At 50.5% G+C, this 14,834-nt stretch overlaps 2 protein-coding genes across 3 annotated transcripts; both read right to left on the bottom strand.

Moving 5' to 3' along the window:
- Positions 1 to 81: 81 nt before the first annotated feature.
- Positions 82 to 4,781, bottom strand: Pycr1 (pyrroline-5-carboxylate reductase 1). The gene is made up of 8 exons (XM_021177702.2): positions 4,715 to 4,781; positions 4,194 to 4,322; positions 3,931 to 4,001; positions 3,197 to 3,376; positions 2,728 to 2,949; positions 2,506 to 2,598; positions 2,216 to 2,379; positions 82 to 1,393 (listed from the first exon to the last, which is right to left on the bottom strand). The coding sequence occupies exons 1-8, from the start codon at positions 4,764 to 4,766 to the stop codon at positions 1,261 to 1,263; spliced, it is 1,044 nt and encodes a 347-aa protein (XP_021033361.1). The 5' UTR covers positions 4,767 to 4,781; the 3' UTR covers positions 82 to 1,260.
- A 2,738-nt stretch (positions 4,782 to 7,519) lies between these two features.
- Positions 7,520 to 13,322, bottom strand: Myadml2 (myeloid associated differentiation marker like 2). Of its 2 annotated transcripts, XR_015044904.1 has the most exons (3): positions 12,856 to 13,322; positions 8,181 to 9,753; positions 7,520 to 7,599 (listed from the first exon to the last, which is right to left on the bottom strand). XR_015044904.1 is itself a non-coding variant. In XM_085829351.1 (2 exons), the coding sequence occupies exon 2, from the start codon at positions 9,164 to 9,166 to the stop codon at positions 8,243 to 8,245; it is 924 nt and encodes a 307-aa protein (XP_085685477.1). In that variant the 5' UTR covers positions 9,167 to 9,753; positions 12,856 to 13,322; the 3' UTR covers positions 7,539 to 8,242. The 2 variants fall into 2 exon arrangements, 1 of the variants encoding a protein (XP_085685477.1); XM_085829351.1 differs by having other exon boundaries at positions 7,539 to 9,753.
- Positions 13,323 to 14,834: the final 1,512 nt, after the last annotated feature.

The raw sequence follows: 14,834 nt of genomic DNA, 5'->3' as shown, positions 1-14,834 counted from the left end.
GGCTGGCCTCGAACTCAGAAATCCGCCTGCCTCTGCCTCCCGAGTGCTGGGATTAAAGGTGTGCGCCACCACGCCCGGCTTTCCAACAGTTTCTTTAAAGATTTCCTCCTCACCAGGAACTTGGCCTGCACAGCCTGAGTCAGCCAGCAAAACATCTCCCTTGGCAAGCTACAGGGACAGGTACTAAAGAGGTTGGTGCCCCTCACTACGTCTGTGTGCCAGGGCCTGCGTACAGTGCCAGTCTTCAGGCAGGTCAGCTATGGCACAGGCACGGAGGCTCTGTAGCCCTCTGTTCTCTGGGGCATCTTCAACCTGGCTGCAGCCGGCTTTATAGGACCCGTGTTACTGGCCTCCTCCTTCAGTGTCATACTCCCCTGTACAGGCAGGCCTCTCTCCATAGCTGACAAATAGGTCGACTGGAGCTTTGGGGGATTTTTTTTTTCTTTTTTTTTATTCAACTGAAAGGATAGGAAGAGCAGTAGCAGTTTGGAGAGTTGGGGAAGAGGCAGGAGTCTCGTCAGCTACCCGAGAAGTTCTTTTTCCCAGTGCCTAGGGAATCATTGCTAAAGTGTTAAGTCCCTAGAAGGAGGTACACGATGTCTTGGGCCAGCTTGTCATCACAGAAAGGGAGAGGCCATGGCTAACCAGCTAGCTGACCCTGAAACTAGGGAGAGTAAAGACCCCACAGGCCTGAGCTCCAGAGGATGCTGAAGAGGGGGAGGTCTGAGAACCCACCTAGTGTCCAGCTGGCACTTGAGTATCAATGGAGGTCCCCAGTTGTAAGTGATATCCCCTTCCTTGCTGACCTGGCTGTGGGCAAGGGCCTGCTATGGGGATATTCTGTGTTGTTTGAGAGCGTTGGGACAGAAGCTTCAAGCAAGGAAAGAAGAAAGAGAAGAACTGAGTCTCTCAGGTGTTGTGTACCTAACGGGAATTGAAATCAGAGTATGCCCTGAGCCTGTAAGTTCAAGTCTTGTCTGGGCAACATCAAGTCACTGTCTTAGAAGAGAAGAGGAGGCTGGCATGCTAACACTTATCCATGATCCCAGCACTTGGGAGACAAGGGTGGGCGGTGAATAGTTCAGAGCTAACCTGGAGTACACTGTAAAACCCTGCTGGAGAGGAGAGGAGAGGAGAGGAGAGGAGAGGAGAGGAGAGGAGAGGAGAGGAGAGGAGAGGAGAGGAGAGGAGAGGAAAAGAAAATAGGGAACAGGAGGAAGGCTGGCAGACAAATCATTCCTTGCCTGCTGGGACCAGGTTTCAGGGCAGCGGCTTGACATGGCCAGAAGACAGAGAGGCCCCAGCAGAGGAGTCCAGCTTCACCTTGTCCAGTACAGTCTTCTTTATGGCAGCAGGAGAGATGGTCTCCTGGTCAGCCATGGTCTGCAGCTCCCTAGAAAAGCAATGAGACCCTGACTCTGAGCCCCTTTGCCTCCCAGAACCCACAGTTCCAGCAGCAGCTTTGGTGGGGAGTGCTATGCTGGCACCCACAATCCCCTCTGCCAGCCCCACCCCACCCCGCCCCCTGCCTGTACAGCTGCACGGCCACTTCTCACACCACTCAGGTGTAGTCAGGGTCACCCTGGCTACAACTTGTGGCAGGAGTCTTCTTCTGTTTTCTTTATGGGCCTAGGTACCTAGGTCCCATATCCAAGCCTCACAGACTTGCACTCAGGCCTCTCTGGGAATGTGTCCTAGTGGGTGGCCACTGGTAAGGAAGGCTGGTAGTTTACCCTGTAGACACGAACCTAGGACAGTGATTTCCAGCTTTACACTAACAGGGACCCAGACATGTTTCACTCACTCTCACCAGACTACCTTGCTGCTCACAAGCTGTCAGCTTAGCTAACTTGTCAGCTAATTTGTTTAATCTGGGAAAGGTCATGAAGAAGGTGCTGGGCCAGGGCCCCTACCCTGCCCAGCTACCCTTCTAGCCTGGTTCCCTGGCTATGATGATGAAACTGAATAAAGGCTATATTGCAGGACCAGAGGAGGTCTGTGGACACGTGTAGATACATTTCTCACAGGACAATGAAAAAGAGCTAGAGATATTGCATACCGTGACCCAGAAACGTTGAACTGTCCACAGTCCTGCCCAGGGCCAAGACAGGGCTCAGTGGTACCTGCTACGTGATTCACTGCCATGAAGCCTTTGAAGCCACGACTCTGGTGTACCGGAGCCGTACTCTGAGAGGTGGATGGCAGGAGAACCTACCGTGTACGGATGCAGGAGGCTTCCACAGCGTTGATAAGCAGGGAGCGAAAGCCCCCGCTCTCTAGCACATGCAAGGCATGGATGGTGGCCCCACCCGGAGAGCAGACATTGTCCTTGAGCTGGCTGGGATGCTGTTCTGAGTCTAGTAGCATCTTGGCTGCCCCCTGTGACAAGAAACGGGCTGGTGGCAGTAGGGGACCTACCTGCAAACACTCGCTGACTCCCCTCGCAGGTGTCCCCAGTTTGGGTTTAGCTAGGAACAGCTCCCACCAACATCTCAAAGCACTGACCAGGAGGGCCTGGGCCCCGAGGCGGACTGCCAGGCGTCTGGGAAGCCCCATTTTCACACCACCGTCAGCCAGAGCATCCAGGGCTGTGAAAGCCTGCGTGCGGGGAGATTGCATCCTCAGCTTCTTCTCTGGGACCCAGAGCAGGGTGCAGCAGAGACAAGAGGCACACAGAGCCCCTGGGAACTGCCCACAGCCCCGACCACCCATCGCTCCAGTGCTCACATAGGCAGGGCCGCTGCCACTGAGCCCCGTGACAGCATCGATCAGATCTTCCTCCACCTCTGTGCAGAAGCCCACGCTGCCCATGAGCTGCTCCACAAGCCTGCCATCTTCCACCTGAGCGTGAGTACCTGTGGCATACACAGTGACCCCCTCCCGTACCACGACCGGGGTGTTAGTCATACATCGGATGACTTTGGGGGCAGGTTGGAACGCTGTCAGCTTCTGGAAGAGGAAGGGAAACCAGCTCTATCACTCCTGTGGTGGGTGGTAGCCGTTTGTCCTCATCCCAGGTATGGAAGTGAGCATGGTTGTGCTTCCCCTACTGAGTGAGCACTTCCTGAGTTCTTGCTGCGGGCTGGGCTGCTACACCCTGTGCACAGGTACAGAAGCCGGACACCAAGAGCAGAGATCCTGACCACATGCTGCACACCCTCTCCGCAGCGCTATTTATCTGGCCCGTGGCACCCACCTTTTCGATGGAGTTGATGGTGACACCTGCCGCACAAGACACCACAATGTGCCTGTCCTCAATGTTAGCCCCAATTTCATCCAGGATGAAGGGGATGATGTGTGGCTTCACAGCCAGAAAGAGCACGTCACTGTGGCGCACAGTCTCTTTGTTGTGGGGTGTCAGGTTCACCCCTATCTTCTGCAGGGAGGGGTGCAAGGAGATCCCGCTTGCCTCATGTCTGCCCACAAAGCTTAGAGCCCTGTGTGTGGTGAGGACCAGAGGCTGCTGGGTGAGATGGGAAAGGCACTATGCCCTGGAATGGGTCCCCTTTGAAGTAGAAAAGGGACATCACAGACTTCTAAACCACAGCACAGCACAGCCCAGCCCACCTCGGGCTGCAGTCTCTGCAGCTGCCTGCCTTCCAGATGTGGGTGGTGGTCTCAAGCTGGGAGCCTGGCCCCCACCCCCCAATCCTTAGCCTGAAAATCCTGGCTGAGCCATACCAAACAGAAACTGTATCATCCATCATTTCACCCTAGCCGACTGTTTGATCTCCATGCTGCCTGGCCTCCATAATCCCCATCTAGGTAACCCCATTCCAGCACTCTCTCCTACCAGCTGTATTCACAACAGGGCAGGGTTCCCAATGGCAGATTTGCGTCTCCTACTGGAGTCAGGTGTGCAGCACAACTAACCCTAGACCCAACTCTAAAGAGCTTCAGGTTTTCAATCTGCTTTCACCTGGCACCTACCCGGAGGGCCGAGACTGTAGCTTGGTCCATGTCTGGGGAGCTGGCCATTATCTTGTGTGCAGCCAGAACACCTGTAGGGGACAGAATTCCTCCCTCAAAGCTAGTTCTAGCCTCTCAGCTCCTAAGAAGGAGACAGCAGAAACATCCTTCACCTCCTTTAAGCAACCCCAAACATATGGCAGCTGTCATTTCCCAAAGGACTGAGGCCACTAACACACACACTCCACGCTAGCACCATCCCCGACACCAGAAGAATTTACTACCTGCAGCTGTGAAGCCCTTGGCTAGAGCAAAGGCTAGCTGCCCTGCCCCGATGAAGCCTACGCTCATGTCTGGAGGTCCACGACCCACAACCTTCACAGCTGACGCCGGCTCTGTAGGGCAGCAGAGAACTGTACCGACAGGACGGAAAGAGAGACGTCGGGTGGGTAATACCAGGTCTGGCCGTTCCTAACAGCCAGGTGCTCCCCAACCCCCACCCCAGCCTGCCTAATTTCTATGTTGCTCCTCGGCTGGCCGGGCTGGGAAGTTGTCCCAGGTACCCCGACTCCCCGTACCACCACCACCCGCCGCCCAGAGCCAGGATGCCTGGTCTGCAGCTGAAGGTTCTGAGCCTTCTGCAAAGGGCTCAGGGAGCCAAAAGGAAAGAGATTGATTGAAGGGGAGGGTCCGGAATCCAGCGAACCCTCAACATCCAAGTCTCCAGCTTATTTCCCAGAAGCCCCAGCCCCTAAGCCTTCATTCCAGGAGTTCCATCCCCGAAGCCCCAAGTCCCGCTACCCACAGCGTGGATATTCGGGCACACACGCACAACAGACAACCCAGCCCTCTTGCATTTGCCACGCGGCACCCGCGCCCACCGGCTCCGCCCTCACTTCATTTCAGCCAATGAGCTGTGCGCCCTGTGAGAGCTAGCCAATCCAGAGCTGCAGCTGGAGCCTTGTGCATTGCATCATACACAGGGCGGGGACAGAGCAGTAGTTGCGAATACAAGTCAGTATTCACAAAAGCCACAGGTCCCTCCTCTGTTGTCTTCTTGCAAGTGTTGTTTTTGTTTTGAAAGCTAGGTACCTTCTGCAGCCACAGGCCCGTTACTTCCCAAACCACCTCCATCCTACAGTACCTCAGCTCTCCAACCAAGGGTTGTGGAGATATTGTACTCTGGGCATCCGCAACCTCTTAGAGGAGTTTCAGGCCCATCTGCTGGTCTTGGAGCTGCAGAGCAGTCTGAGTTCCCCCACACTCTGCTAAAGTACATTTGATTCCAGTCCCTACCCCTCACCCTCCCACCTCACCCCACTTGCCAACTCCCTTAGAGGTGGCTTTTTTTTTTTTTTCGGTTTTGTTTGTTTCCTTAGAAAAAGACAAGTTGCTTTAGAAAAGTAAATTTTAAATCACTAGGACGTTTCCAGCCTGCAAGATTTGGGGAAGGAATTTCCATCCCTTCTTCTTGGCCCTAATGACCACCACCCAAATGAGGAGACTGCTAGTGTTCACTGTGTGGATGGCCAGTTCAATACTCAACCTCTAAAAAAAGAAGAGCTGGATAAGAAGAGCTGTGCCAAGTTGACAGCTCAAGTCTATGCACAAAGCCTAGAAGTTCAGTTTCCCAAATTCAGCTTCCGACTTGAGATGCTTCCCAGGACTAGAGAGAATCCTCAGTACTTAAGAGCATGTTATTCTTGCAGAGGCCCTAGATTCTGTTCCCAGTACCCACATGGCAGCTAACTATCCGGAATTCCTCTCTAGGGATCTGACACTGCCTCTGAACCCCTCAGTCACCAGGTATGCAAAGGTGAGCATGCATACATGCAAGCAAAACACCTAAAATAAACTAAATTTTTTAAACGTATGCTTTTCTCCAAGTGATAATAAGCATCACTCCTAAAACAAAGAAAGACAGTTCCGTCGTCTAGGGAGCCCCAGAAACTTTCTCCCATTTTCTTCTTGAGTCTTAGCTCTCACCTCCCCTGCCTTCTCTAGCACCTCTGAAATTTAGGTTGGATGTGATGCTGAGGGCAGAAAACTACTGAACAGTGAGGCCACTGGGGACTTAGGGAACATGCTAGAGTTCAGAGTTTTGGCTGGTAACAGAAAAGGGACACCCCTCAAAAAAATCAGTCAAAACTCAGTGAGGTATAATACACCAGTAATTCCACCTCTGGGGAAGTCGAAGCAGGAGGATGCCCAGTGGGAGGCCATTTTAAACTACACTGTGAAACACTATTCTCCATAAAAGAAAAAGGAAAAACAGAAGTCGGGTGTCATGGCTTCGTGGGGAAGACAGCTTGCTTCAAAAGCCTAACAACTTGACTGAATTGGTTCTCCCAAACCCATGTAAGGTAGAAGAAATAAGCTAAGTGCACAGCGTGGTCTTCTGGCCTGCACATATGCACTCTGATGTCCCCATCACACCTACATCATACATGTATAATACTAATAAATAAATAGAAGCAGTCAGGTCCCTCTCTAGGCAGGATGAAGATGGCTGACACAGTCCCTGACATCCTAGTCTTTTTTTTTTTTTCTTCTTTTTTTTGGTTTTTCAGGACAGGGTTTCTCTGTGTAGCCCTGGCTGTCCTGGAACTCACTCTGTAGACCAGGCTGGCCTAGAACTCAGAAATCTGCCTGCCTCTGCCTCCCAAGTGCTGGGATTAAAGGCGTGCGCCACCATTGCCCGGCTATCCTGGTCTTCTGATGTGTAACGTTTTCATCACCCAGGAAACCTGCAGACTCAAACGCTGCCTATGCCTGCCCATCTCAGTAAAAGACACTGGCCCTAACTCAGTTGTTGGCTGATCCAGTGTGCCCTGGCCAGCTGGCCAGCTGCAAGGGCCACACAGTACCACACAAGGCCAGACTCAGAGCCTAAAGTCTTAATGTTCTCAATTCTACTGCCCAGAGATTGCAGCGGCCCCTCTGCCTGTGGTCTGGGCCCTGAAGACCACAGTGTGGGGCTTTGGGAGCCTTGAGGAGAGAAGAGACTAAGCTAACATTGACCTTCTTTCTTTGCATTTGGCCTTCTGAGCCACCCTAACCTGTCCCCTTTTTCAGAAGGCTCAGACAAGGCCCAGCCTCGGCTGTCTTCCAGGACTCAAAGTCCCCCACAGGCCAAGTCCTCCCTCACAATGACTTGGTTTAGGCCTTCTCTCAGAGCATGCAGTGAGAAGGTAGCTTAACTGATACAATCTTCCCTAGGCCCTGAACAGAAATGACTCCGGTGAGCCTCCCATGGGTAGCCAGGAAAGGTAACAGGCCAGGTGAAACCAGACATCCACTTTTTATTTTCTGCTGTAGGACCTGAGGGACAGTCAGTTAATGGGTTGAAGGGCTTCCTGGGATTAGTCCAGTCTGGGCTCTTGCATAGGAGAAGCTGGCTTGAGACTGAAGAATACCGATGCTAGCAAGTCCTGGTATTCAGGAACAGATGGCTAACTAGATGTTTGAATGGAGGCCCAGTGACCAGGTTCCATGAACCAGTGGCTGCCCCGAGAGGCTCTTCACCGTGAGTCAATGTTACCAGCCAAGCCAGCCTGCCAGAACCCATGGTAGACACCTCGGAGGCTTCTGGGTCATGGTTTGTGTTGGGTGTCTGGACGGATATTCCATCGCTGTCATGACATCATCTTTCCATGGAGATTCTGGTGCTGGCCTTTGACATGGGGCTACCTGGAACCACAACACAGTCTTTTCTCGGTTTCGAATGGCTGTGGCCACTGGGATACGCTTAGACATGGGTGAGACCCATGCTAGTTGCCAGCTTTCTCTACAAGCAATCACAACCATCCCCCAAGAGACTCTTCTGTGGGTTCAGGCAAGAAGGAGGCTCCAGCTCCAACCTTCCTTCCAACGGGCTGGCCCTGGTGTTCTTGGCTAGCTTCCCACCCATTTCAACCTCAGAAAGCTGCCTGATTTCTAACTTATATCACCCCAGCTAAAATGCTATCTCAAGACCAGTTCACCTCCGAAGTTCATTAGCTTTAATGTTCCCATCTGCACAATGGATTACAACAGTACCTGTTCCAAAATGTCCCCCATTTGGTTCAGTGACTAGCACCCAGCCCAACGATGGCCAGGAGACTGAGAAACAGGGAGACAGGAGGACTGAGAATCATTAGCCACCCTCTTCCTTGTTCAGGGCCTCCTGCCCCTAGGTCCTTCCTCTTTGCCTCCCTCAGTGTGCTAGACATCCAAGAGCAGAATCATCTGAGCCCGGAACGCCCCTCTTGCTTCCCTATGTCTTAGTTCACCTTGGTCAGCTGTAGGTGCTCTCAGCCAGAGAGAAGACATGGGTGGGCCATCACTGGCCAGGCTACAGGGTGGGCACGAAGCGGATCCTCTGGGAATAAGCGAGGTCAACAATGTAAAGGAGCAGGTTGACATAGGTGAAAATAGCTACCACCAATTGGCTGTCCCAGGGGCAGCTGCCTCGCAGGCAGTCCACGGGCCGCCCTGGCTCCCCGTACTTGGGGTCGAAACAGAAGACTGGCCAGATGACTGCAGCGCTGAGGTATAGGAGCACAGCCAGGAAGGTATACACTATCACTAGGCGGTCAAACGGGCACCCCAGGCCCGCCGTGTGTCCCATCACGCTTAGGACCACCACAGCCACTGTGGCCATGAAGCACAGGCTGTAGACAGCCACACACCACTGTGTGGCCACGTAGCGCCCATAGCGACTCTCGTGGACAAGTGCTCCAAAGATGATGCAGGCCACAAAGGCCTGGACGATCTTAAGGAGCCCAGACACTGTAGCCATATAGCTGGCTACCTGACCTGGCCGAGCTCGAGTCAGGGCCACTTCAGCCGCATAGGCCAGGAAGAGGAGTCCTGCGAAGACGCTGGCTGCCAGGCGGAAGTTTCGTACCATGCATCCGGCAGGCTCAGGTGGGCACTCCAGTCGGGTGAAGTACAGAGGGTAGATGACAGCGGCCGTGGCACACAGCAGGGTTGCCAACATGGCGAAGGCTGCTGTGAAGTTGCCCCAGGAAAGGCGTAGGCAGCTGTGAAGCTTTGTGAACTCACAGGCTACCACCAGGACTGAGAAGGCAAAGCAGAAGCCCCAAGCAGCCATGCAGAAAGTGCCCTGGACACCCCCAAAACCACCTCGGTGAGCAACCAAACTGAAAGTGGTACAGCCAAAGGCCAGCTGCAGCATTCGGGCTGTACCCACCGGCGAGGTCACAGCGCCTAAGTGCAGGTATGCACCCCCTGGGGGCTCCATGGTGCTGCCCATCGGCTCTCTGCCTCCCAGCCTCACCCTGGGCCCAGCTACCCTGGGGGTCTGCCCAGCTGAGAGATCTCTGTCTTCCGCGGCAACAGCAGGTGCTGGCAGTCTGCAATGGCAGTCTTAACAGTGACATTGCAGCAGAACAGCCTCTCTGCTGCCTGGGTTGGGAGCCCTCCCCCCCAGCGCTATAAATAAACAGACTGATCAGAGCCCCGGAATAGCAACCTGCAAGCTAGTTCCCATTCTAAAGGACATCTGACCCCTGCATCCCACAAAAAGCCCCTTTCGGGACTACGAGTTAGCCTCTGGATGCTAGATGCCCACCTCCTGCCTCTGACGCACCTGCATCTGTCAGTCCGGTCAGTATAGTGTGGGGGAGGGGCTGGGCGAGATCAGAGAGCAGGGGCTCGCCCTCTGGGGATCACCGCTGAGGCATTGAGCAACCTCTGGGTTTAGTAGGTTAGGGAGGTGGAGAAACAGCAGGGGGCTCCAGAAGGCGTATGCGACTTTGTTATTGTTTTATAGGCCTGTGTTACCAGCTCTGGCTCAACTCTTCTTCCTTCCTTTCTTTTAGCAGAACAAAAATAGGTTTACTGAAAAAAAATTTTTGAGAAAGAATTTCTGAGAGTAAGGAGGGGGCTACAACGAAGAAATACCACATCAATTCTGCCTTTGTTGGTTTTATATATATATATATATATATATATATATATATATATATATATGAGACAGGGTCTCACACAGCACCAAATAGTTGAGGAAGACCTTGAACTTTTTCTTTTTTTACTTAATTTTTTTTTTTTTTTAAACTGGGCAGTGGTGGTGCACGCCTTTAATCCCAGCACTTGGGAAGCAAAGGCAGGTGGATCTCATGAGTTTGAGGCCAGCCTGGTCTAACAGAGTGAGTTCCAGGACAGCCAGGGCTACACAGAGAAACCCTGTCTCAAAAAAAAAATTAACTAATTAAATTAAAATTAAGTCAGATTTATTTTTATTTTATGTGAATGAGTGTTTTGTATGTGCATGTGCATCTTTTGTGAGCCTATAGATGGTATAAGGACCATGTGGGTCCTGAAAACTAAACCTCTGCAAGAACAGCAAATGCCCTTAACCATTGAGCTATCTTTCCAGCCCCTGAACTTTCTTTTCCAATATCTAGTTATTGTATGTATATGCGTGCTTTGCCTCTATGTATGTATGTGCACTATGTGCATGGACGTGAGAAGGCACTGGATTCTTGGGAACTGGAGCTATGGGTGGTGTGAGCTACCATCGGGTGCTGGAATAGAACCCAGAGGGGCTCTGCAAAAGGAACGAGTGCTCCTAATCACTGAGCCATCTCAGAAGCTGAACGTTGGACAGCTTCTTCTTCTTCTTCTTCTTCTTCTTCTTCTTCTTCTTCTTCTTCTTCTTCTTCTTCTTCTTCTTCTTCTTCTCCTTCTCCTCCTCCTCTTCCTCCTCTTCCTCTTCCTCTTCCTCCTCTTCCTCATTTTTTTTTTTTGGTTTTTTCGAGACAGGGTTTCTCTGTATAGCCCTGGCTGTCCTGGAACTCACTTTGTAGACCAGGCTGGCCTCGAACTCAGAAATCCACCTGCCTCTGCCTCCCAAGTGCTGGGATTAAAGGCGTGCGCCACCACGCCCGGCCCCTCTTCCTCATTTCTTTTGAGACTCTCTCTATGTAGCTCTGACTGTCCTGGAACTCATTATGTAGACGAGGTTGGTTTTAAATCCACAGAGATCCAATCTGCCTTCATAGTTCTGGGAGTAAAGGGATGTACCAATACCTAGCTTAGACTGGGAGTAAAGGGATGTACCAATACCTAGCTTAGACTGGGAGTAAAGGGATGTACCAATACCTAGCTTAGACTGGGAGTAAAGGGATGTACCAATACCTAGCTTAGACTGGGAGTAAAGGGATGTACCAATACCTAGCTTAGACTGGGAGTAAAGGGATGTACCAATACCTAGCTTAGACTGGGAGTAAAGGGATGTACCAATACCTAGCTTAGACTTACTTATTTTTGTCTGTGTCTATGAGTGTTTTGCCTGCCTGTATATATGTGTACCAGGGTTGTAATCCGCCATATGGATTCTGGGACCCAAACCCAGGTCTTCTGGAAGAGCAGCCAGTGCTCTTAACTGCTGAGGCATCTCTCCAGCCCCCTCTTTTTAAGTTTTTCCTTTGTGAAAAAGAAATTACAGCTACAAAATTGGTTCCAGTCAATAAAAGAAAAGAGAAGGAAAATCCCAAGACTTTTTACCTAGAGTCAATCATGTTTACTGTGTGCTAAGCATACTCTTCAACCAGCCAAAGAAAAATATCAAATCTGCAGAGTCAAAAATGGCCCAACAAGCCTCTGTGTGCCTTTGCCCTAGAACCAAGACTGAGTTTGTGGGGCTGTAGACAGAATATTGGGCCTCAGTGATACCAGACAAATGCTTTCCCACTGAGCCCCACGGTCAGCAGAAGAACTGCTAATACTTTGTGGTTTGTTCTCACAATTAATTAATTCTGCTAATATATCCACAGGCAGCACATGGCTATTCCCCTAGAGAATCCACTCAAAAGTTTCTGGACAGAGTTAGAAAGATCTCTCAGCAGTAAAGAACATTGCGTGCTCTCGAAGAAGCCTGGGGTTCAAGTCCCAGCACCCACATGGCTGTTCACAACTTTCTGTAACCCTGCCCTAGGGGGTCCCAATGCCATTTTCTTTTTTTTTTTTTTTTTTTTTTTTGGTTTTTCGAGACAGGGTTTCTCTGTATAGCCCTGGCTGTCCTGGCACTCACTTTGTAGACCAGGCTGGCCTCGAACTCAGAAATCCGCCTGCCTCTGCCTCCTGAGTGCTGGGATTAAAGGCGTGCGCCACCACGCCCGGCCCCAATGCCATTTTCTGGCACTAGGCGTGCACGTAGTGCAAGGACATAACTGTTGGCAAAACATCTGTACACATAAAATACAAAAGAAGTTCAGGACAATCTCTTGAAACACACTGGGGCTCAGGTTCCCCACTTATCCCTGAGTGCCTTTCTAAGTCTGTCCATACCTGATCAGGAATTAGATACTGCACATGACTTTCATGGTTCACTGTGTTTTACACTGGAATGGGCCACCCCCTTGTTTTGTACTTTGTGACTGTAGTGGGGCATCCACCAGAGAAAACTTCTCAGTCATGGGTTTAAGCCAACAGAAAGTCTCTTTATTAGCTGGCTGGCAACTACACTGGATGTTCAAATCCCAGTGCAGTCCACAGCCTTTCTTAGGGTAAACTTTTAAGGACAAAAACATGTCCTGGGTTGATGTTCTTCAGTTAAAAAGAACAGTTAGCCAGAAGTGGAACTACAGAAGCCCAAAAGCAAGGTTAATATGTTTAGAGACTTTCCCAGGACTATGGGGGTTTGATGGATTTGGCCTCTGTTTTAGTTTTGGCAGGTGGTGCTGAGTTTTACAGCCTGAATGGTACTTCCATCATGGAGTCTGTTGTGCTAAGGTCTGGGGCTCTGTTACAGTGACATGGGTAACTGGTGTTTCAAGAGTCCAAGCCAAGGGCTTGACAGACTGTACTTCAGGACTTGAGTGTGCCACAGGACTTGAGTCTAAACTGAAAGCTTCTAGCAAGACTAAGGAGGGAACATCATTTGTGACTGCATATCTGGCTCATATGGAGGTCAACCATAAGATGTATGGGGAATCTTACTTATGTGTCCTCTTATCAGTCTTCCCAAGCTTCTTTGCATCATGGACACTTCTCACGGGCAGTGTGCTCTGCAAATGGAGACATATTGGTCATCAGATCTAACATACTTGTTCATGGGATTCTCTAAACACACCATGTGTTACTGAGATGCAGTGTTCCCCTAGGTCTTTGGGTCCGTTTGTTTATTTAAAAAATTACATATATAGACTTTATTAGAGCAGTTTGAAGGCTGGGACCCAGCTAAGCCCAACAATGGCTGTCTACCAATGTAAAGTCCACATCAGGGCTGGATGTTCAGGCTGGTTTCAGTATACACCAGAATCTTGAAGAAATAATCTCCCAGCCATCGAAGAGTGTGGGTATACAGGCGAAGAGAACAAGCTTCCTTCTTCCATGTCCTTTATAAGGGTTGTGACCAAGCCAGGTGTGGTGGCACACACCTTTAATCCCAGCACTCAGGAGGCAGAGGCAGGCAGATTTCTGAGTTCAAGGCCAACTTGGTCTACAGAGTGAGTTCCAGGACAGCCAGGGCTATACAGAGAAACCCTGTCTTGAAAAAAAAAAAAAAAAAAAAAAAAGAGTTGTGACCAGAAGGTGTGCCCGGATTAAAGGTGGATCTTCCCATCTCAGAAGATCTGGATTAGGGCTGGCGAGATGGCTCAGTGGGTAAGAGCACCCGATTGCTCTTCCGAAGGTCCGAAGTTCAAATCCCAGCAACCACATGGTGGCTCACAACCACCCGAAATGAGATCTGATGCCCTCTTCTGGTGTGTCTGAAGACAGCTACAGTGTACGTACATTAAATTAAAAAAAAAAAAGTTTAAAAAAAAAAAAAAAGAAGATCTGGATTAAAAGTGGGTCTTCCCACTTCAAATATCCTCATAGCAGATAGTGGTGGCCTATGTCTCTAAACCTAGTACTTTAGTGTCTTTAGAGGCAGAGGACAGCCTGGTTTATAGAGTTCTGGGACAGCCAAGGATACACAGAGGGAACCCTGTCTCAACAAACAAACAAACAAACCCTCACAGTGAGTTTCAGGCAATTCCCCTATGGAGTTAAGTTGACAACTAAGAATAGCATCTCGGTTCATGTGCACCTTGTGCATGCAGCAGCCACTGGAAACCAGAAGGGGACATCAGACTTGGAACTAGAGTAACATGGCTGTGAGTGGCTATGTGGGTGCAGGGACCGCAACACACTGTTCCTCTGGAAGAACAGCAAATGCTCTTAACTGCTAACCATAGCTCTGGTCCCTTATGTGAAATCTAACTAGGCATTTCCTACGTTTTGTTTTGTTTTTCAATACAGGTTTTCTCCGTGTAGATCTCTGGCTGTTCTAGAACTCACACTGTAGACCAGGCTGGTCTTGAACTTAGAGAGATCTGCCTGCCTCTGTCTTCTTAGTGCTGGGGTTAAAGGTGAGCCCCACCCCTTGTTATGTTCTTTTTGACACAGGATCTCTCTTTCACTGGGACCTGGGACTCTTGATTAGGTAAAGCTGGCTAGCCAACAAGCCCTTGGGATCCATTTTTCTTCTTCGATCCCCCAAGCTCAGATTACATCTATTATGTGCCACTGTCCACTGTGTCCAACTTCTTATATGGGTGCTATGGTCATCATGTTTGGTTTTTGCTTGTTTTGTTTTTCGGGTTTTTTGTTTTTTGTTTTTTGTTTTTCGAGACAGGGTTTTTCTGTGTAGCCCTGGCTGTCCTGGAACTCAATTTGTAGATCAGGCTGGCCTCGAACTCAGAAATCTGCCGCCTGCCTCTGCCTCCCAAATGCTGGAATTAAAGGCGTGCGCCACCACGCCCAGCTGCCTTGTTTTGTTTTTCAAAACAAGGTTTTTCTGTGTAGTCCTGGTTGTCCTGGAACTCAAAACTGCACCTACTTCTGCCTCCCAGGTGTTGGGATTAAGGGAGTTTGCCACCACACCCAACTGCTCCTCATGTTCGTATGTTGAGCATTTTACCAACTAAGCC

Source organism: Mus caroli, unplaced genomic scaffold (assembly GCF_978045245.1).
Source record: "Mus caroli unplaced genomic scaffold, Mus_caroli_1 scaffold_13, whole genome shotgun sequence".
Lineage (NCBI taxonomy): Eukaryota > Metazoa > Chordata > Mammalia > Rodentia > Muridae > Mus > Mus caroli.
This window is presented reverse-complemented; position numbering and strand designations above follow the sequence as displayed.

Bases quoted from the DNA above. Each gene is read 5' to 3' on its own strand.
- Myadml2 (XM_085829351.1), bottom strand. From the start codon at position 9,166: ATGGGCAGCACCATGGAGCCCCCAGGGGGTGCATACCTGCACTTAGGC.
- Pycr1 (XM_021177702.2), bottom strand. From the start codon at position 4,766: ATGCAAGAGGGCTGGGTTGTCTGTTGTGCGTGTGTGCCCGAATATCCA. The intron at 4,002-4,193 runs GTAGTAAATTCT...TGTCCCCTACAG, and splicing joins CAAGGGCTTCACAGCTGCAG to GTGTTCTGGCTGCACACAAG. The intron at 2,950-3,196 runs GTGGGTGCCACG...TTCCTCTTCCAG, and splicing joins CCATCAACTCCATCGAAAAG to AAGCTGACAGCGTTCCAACC.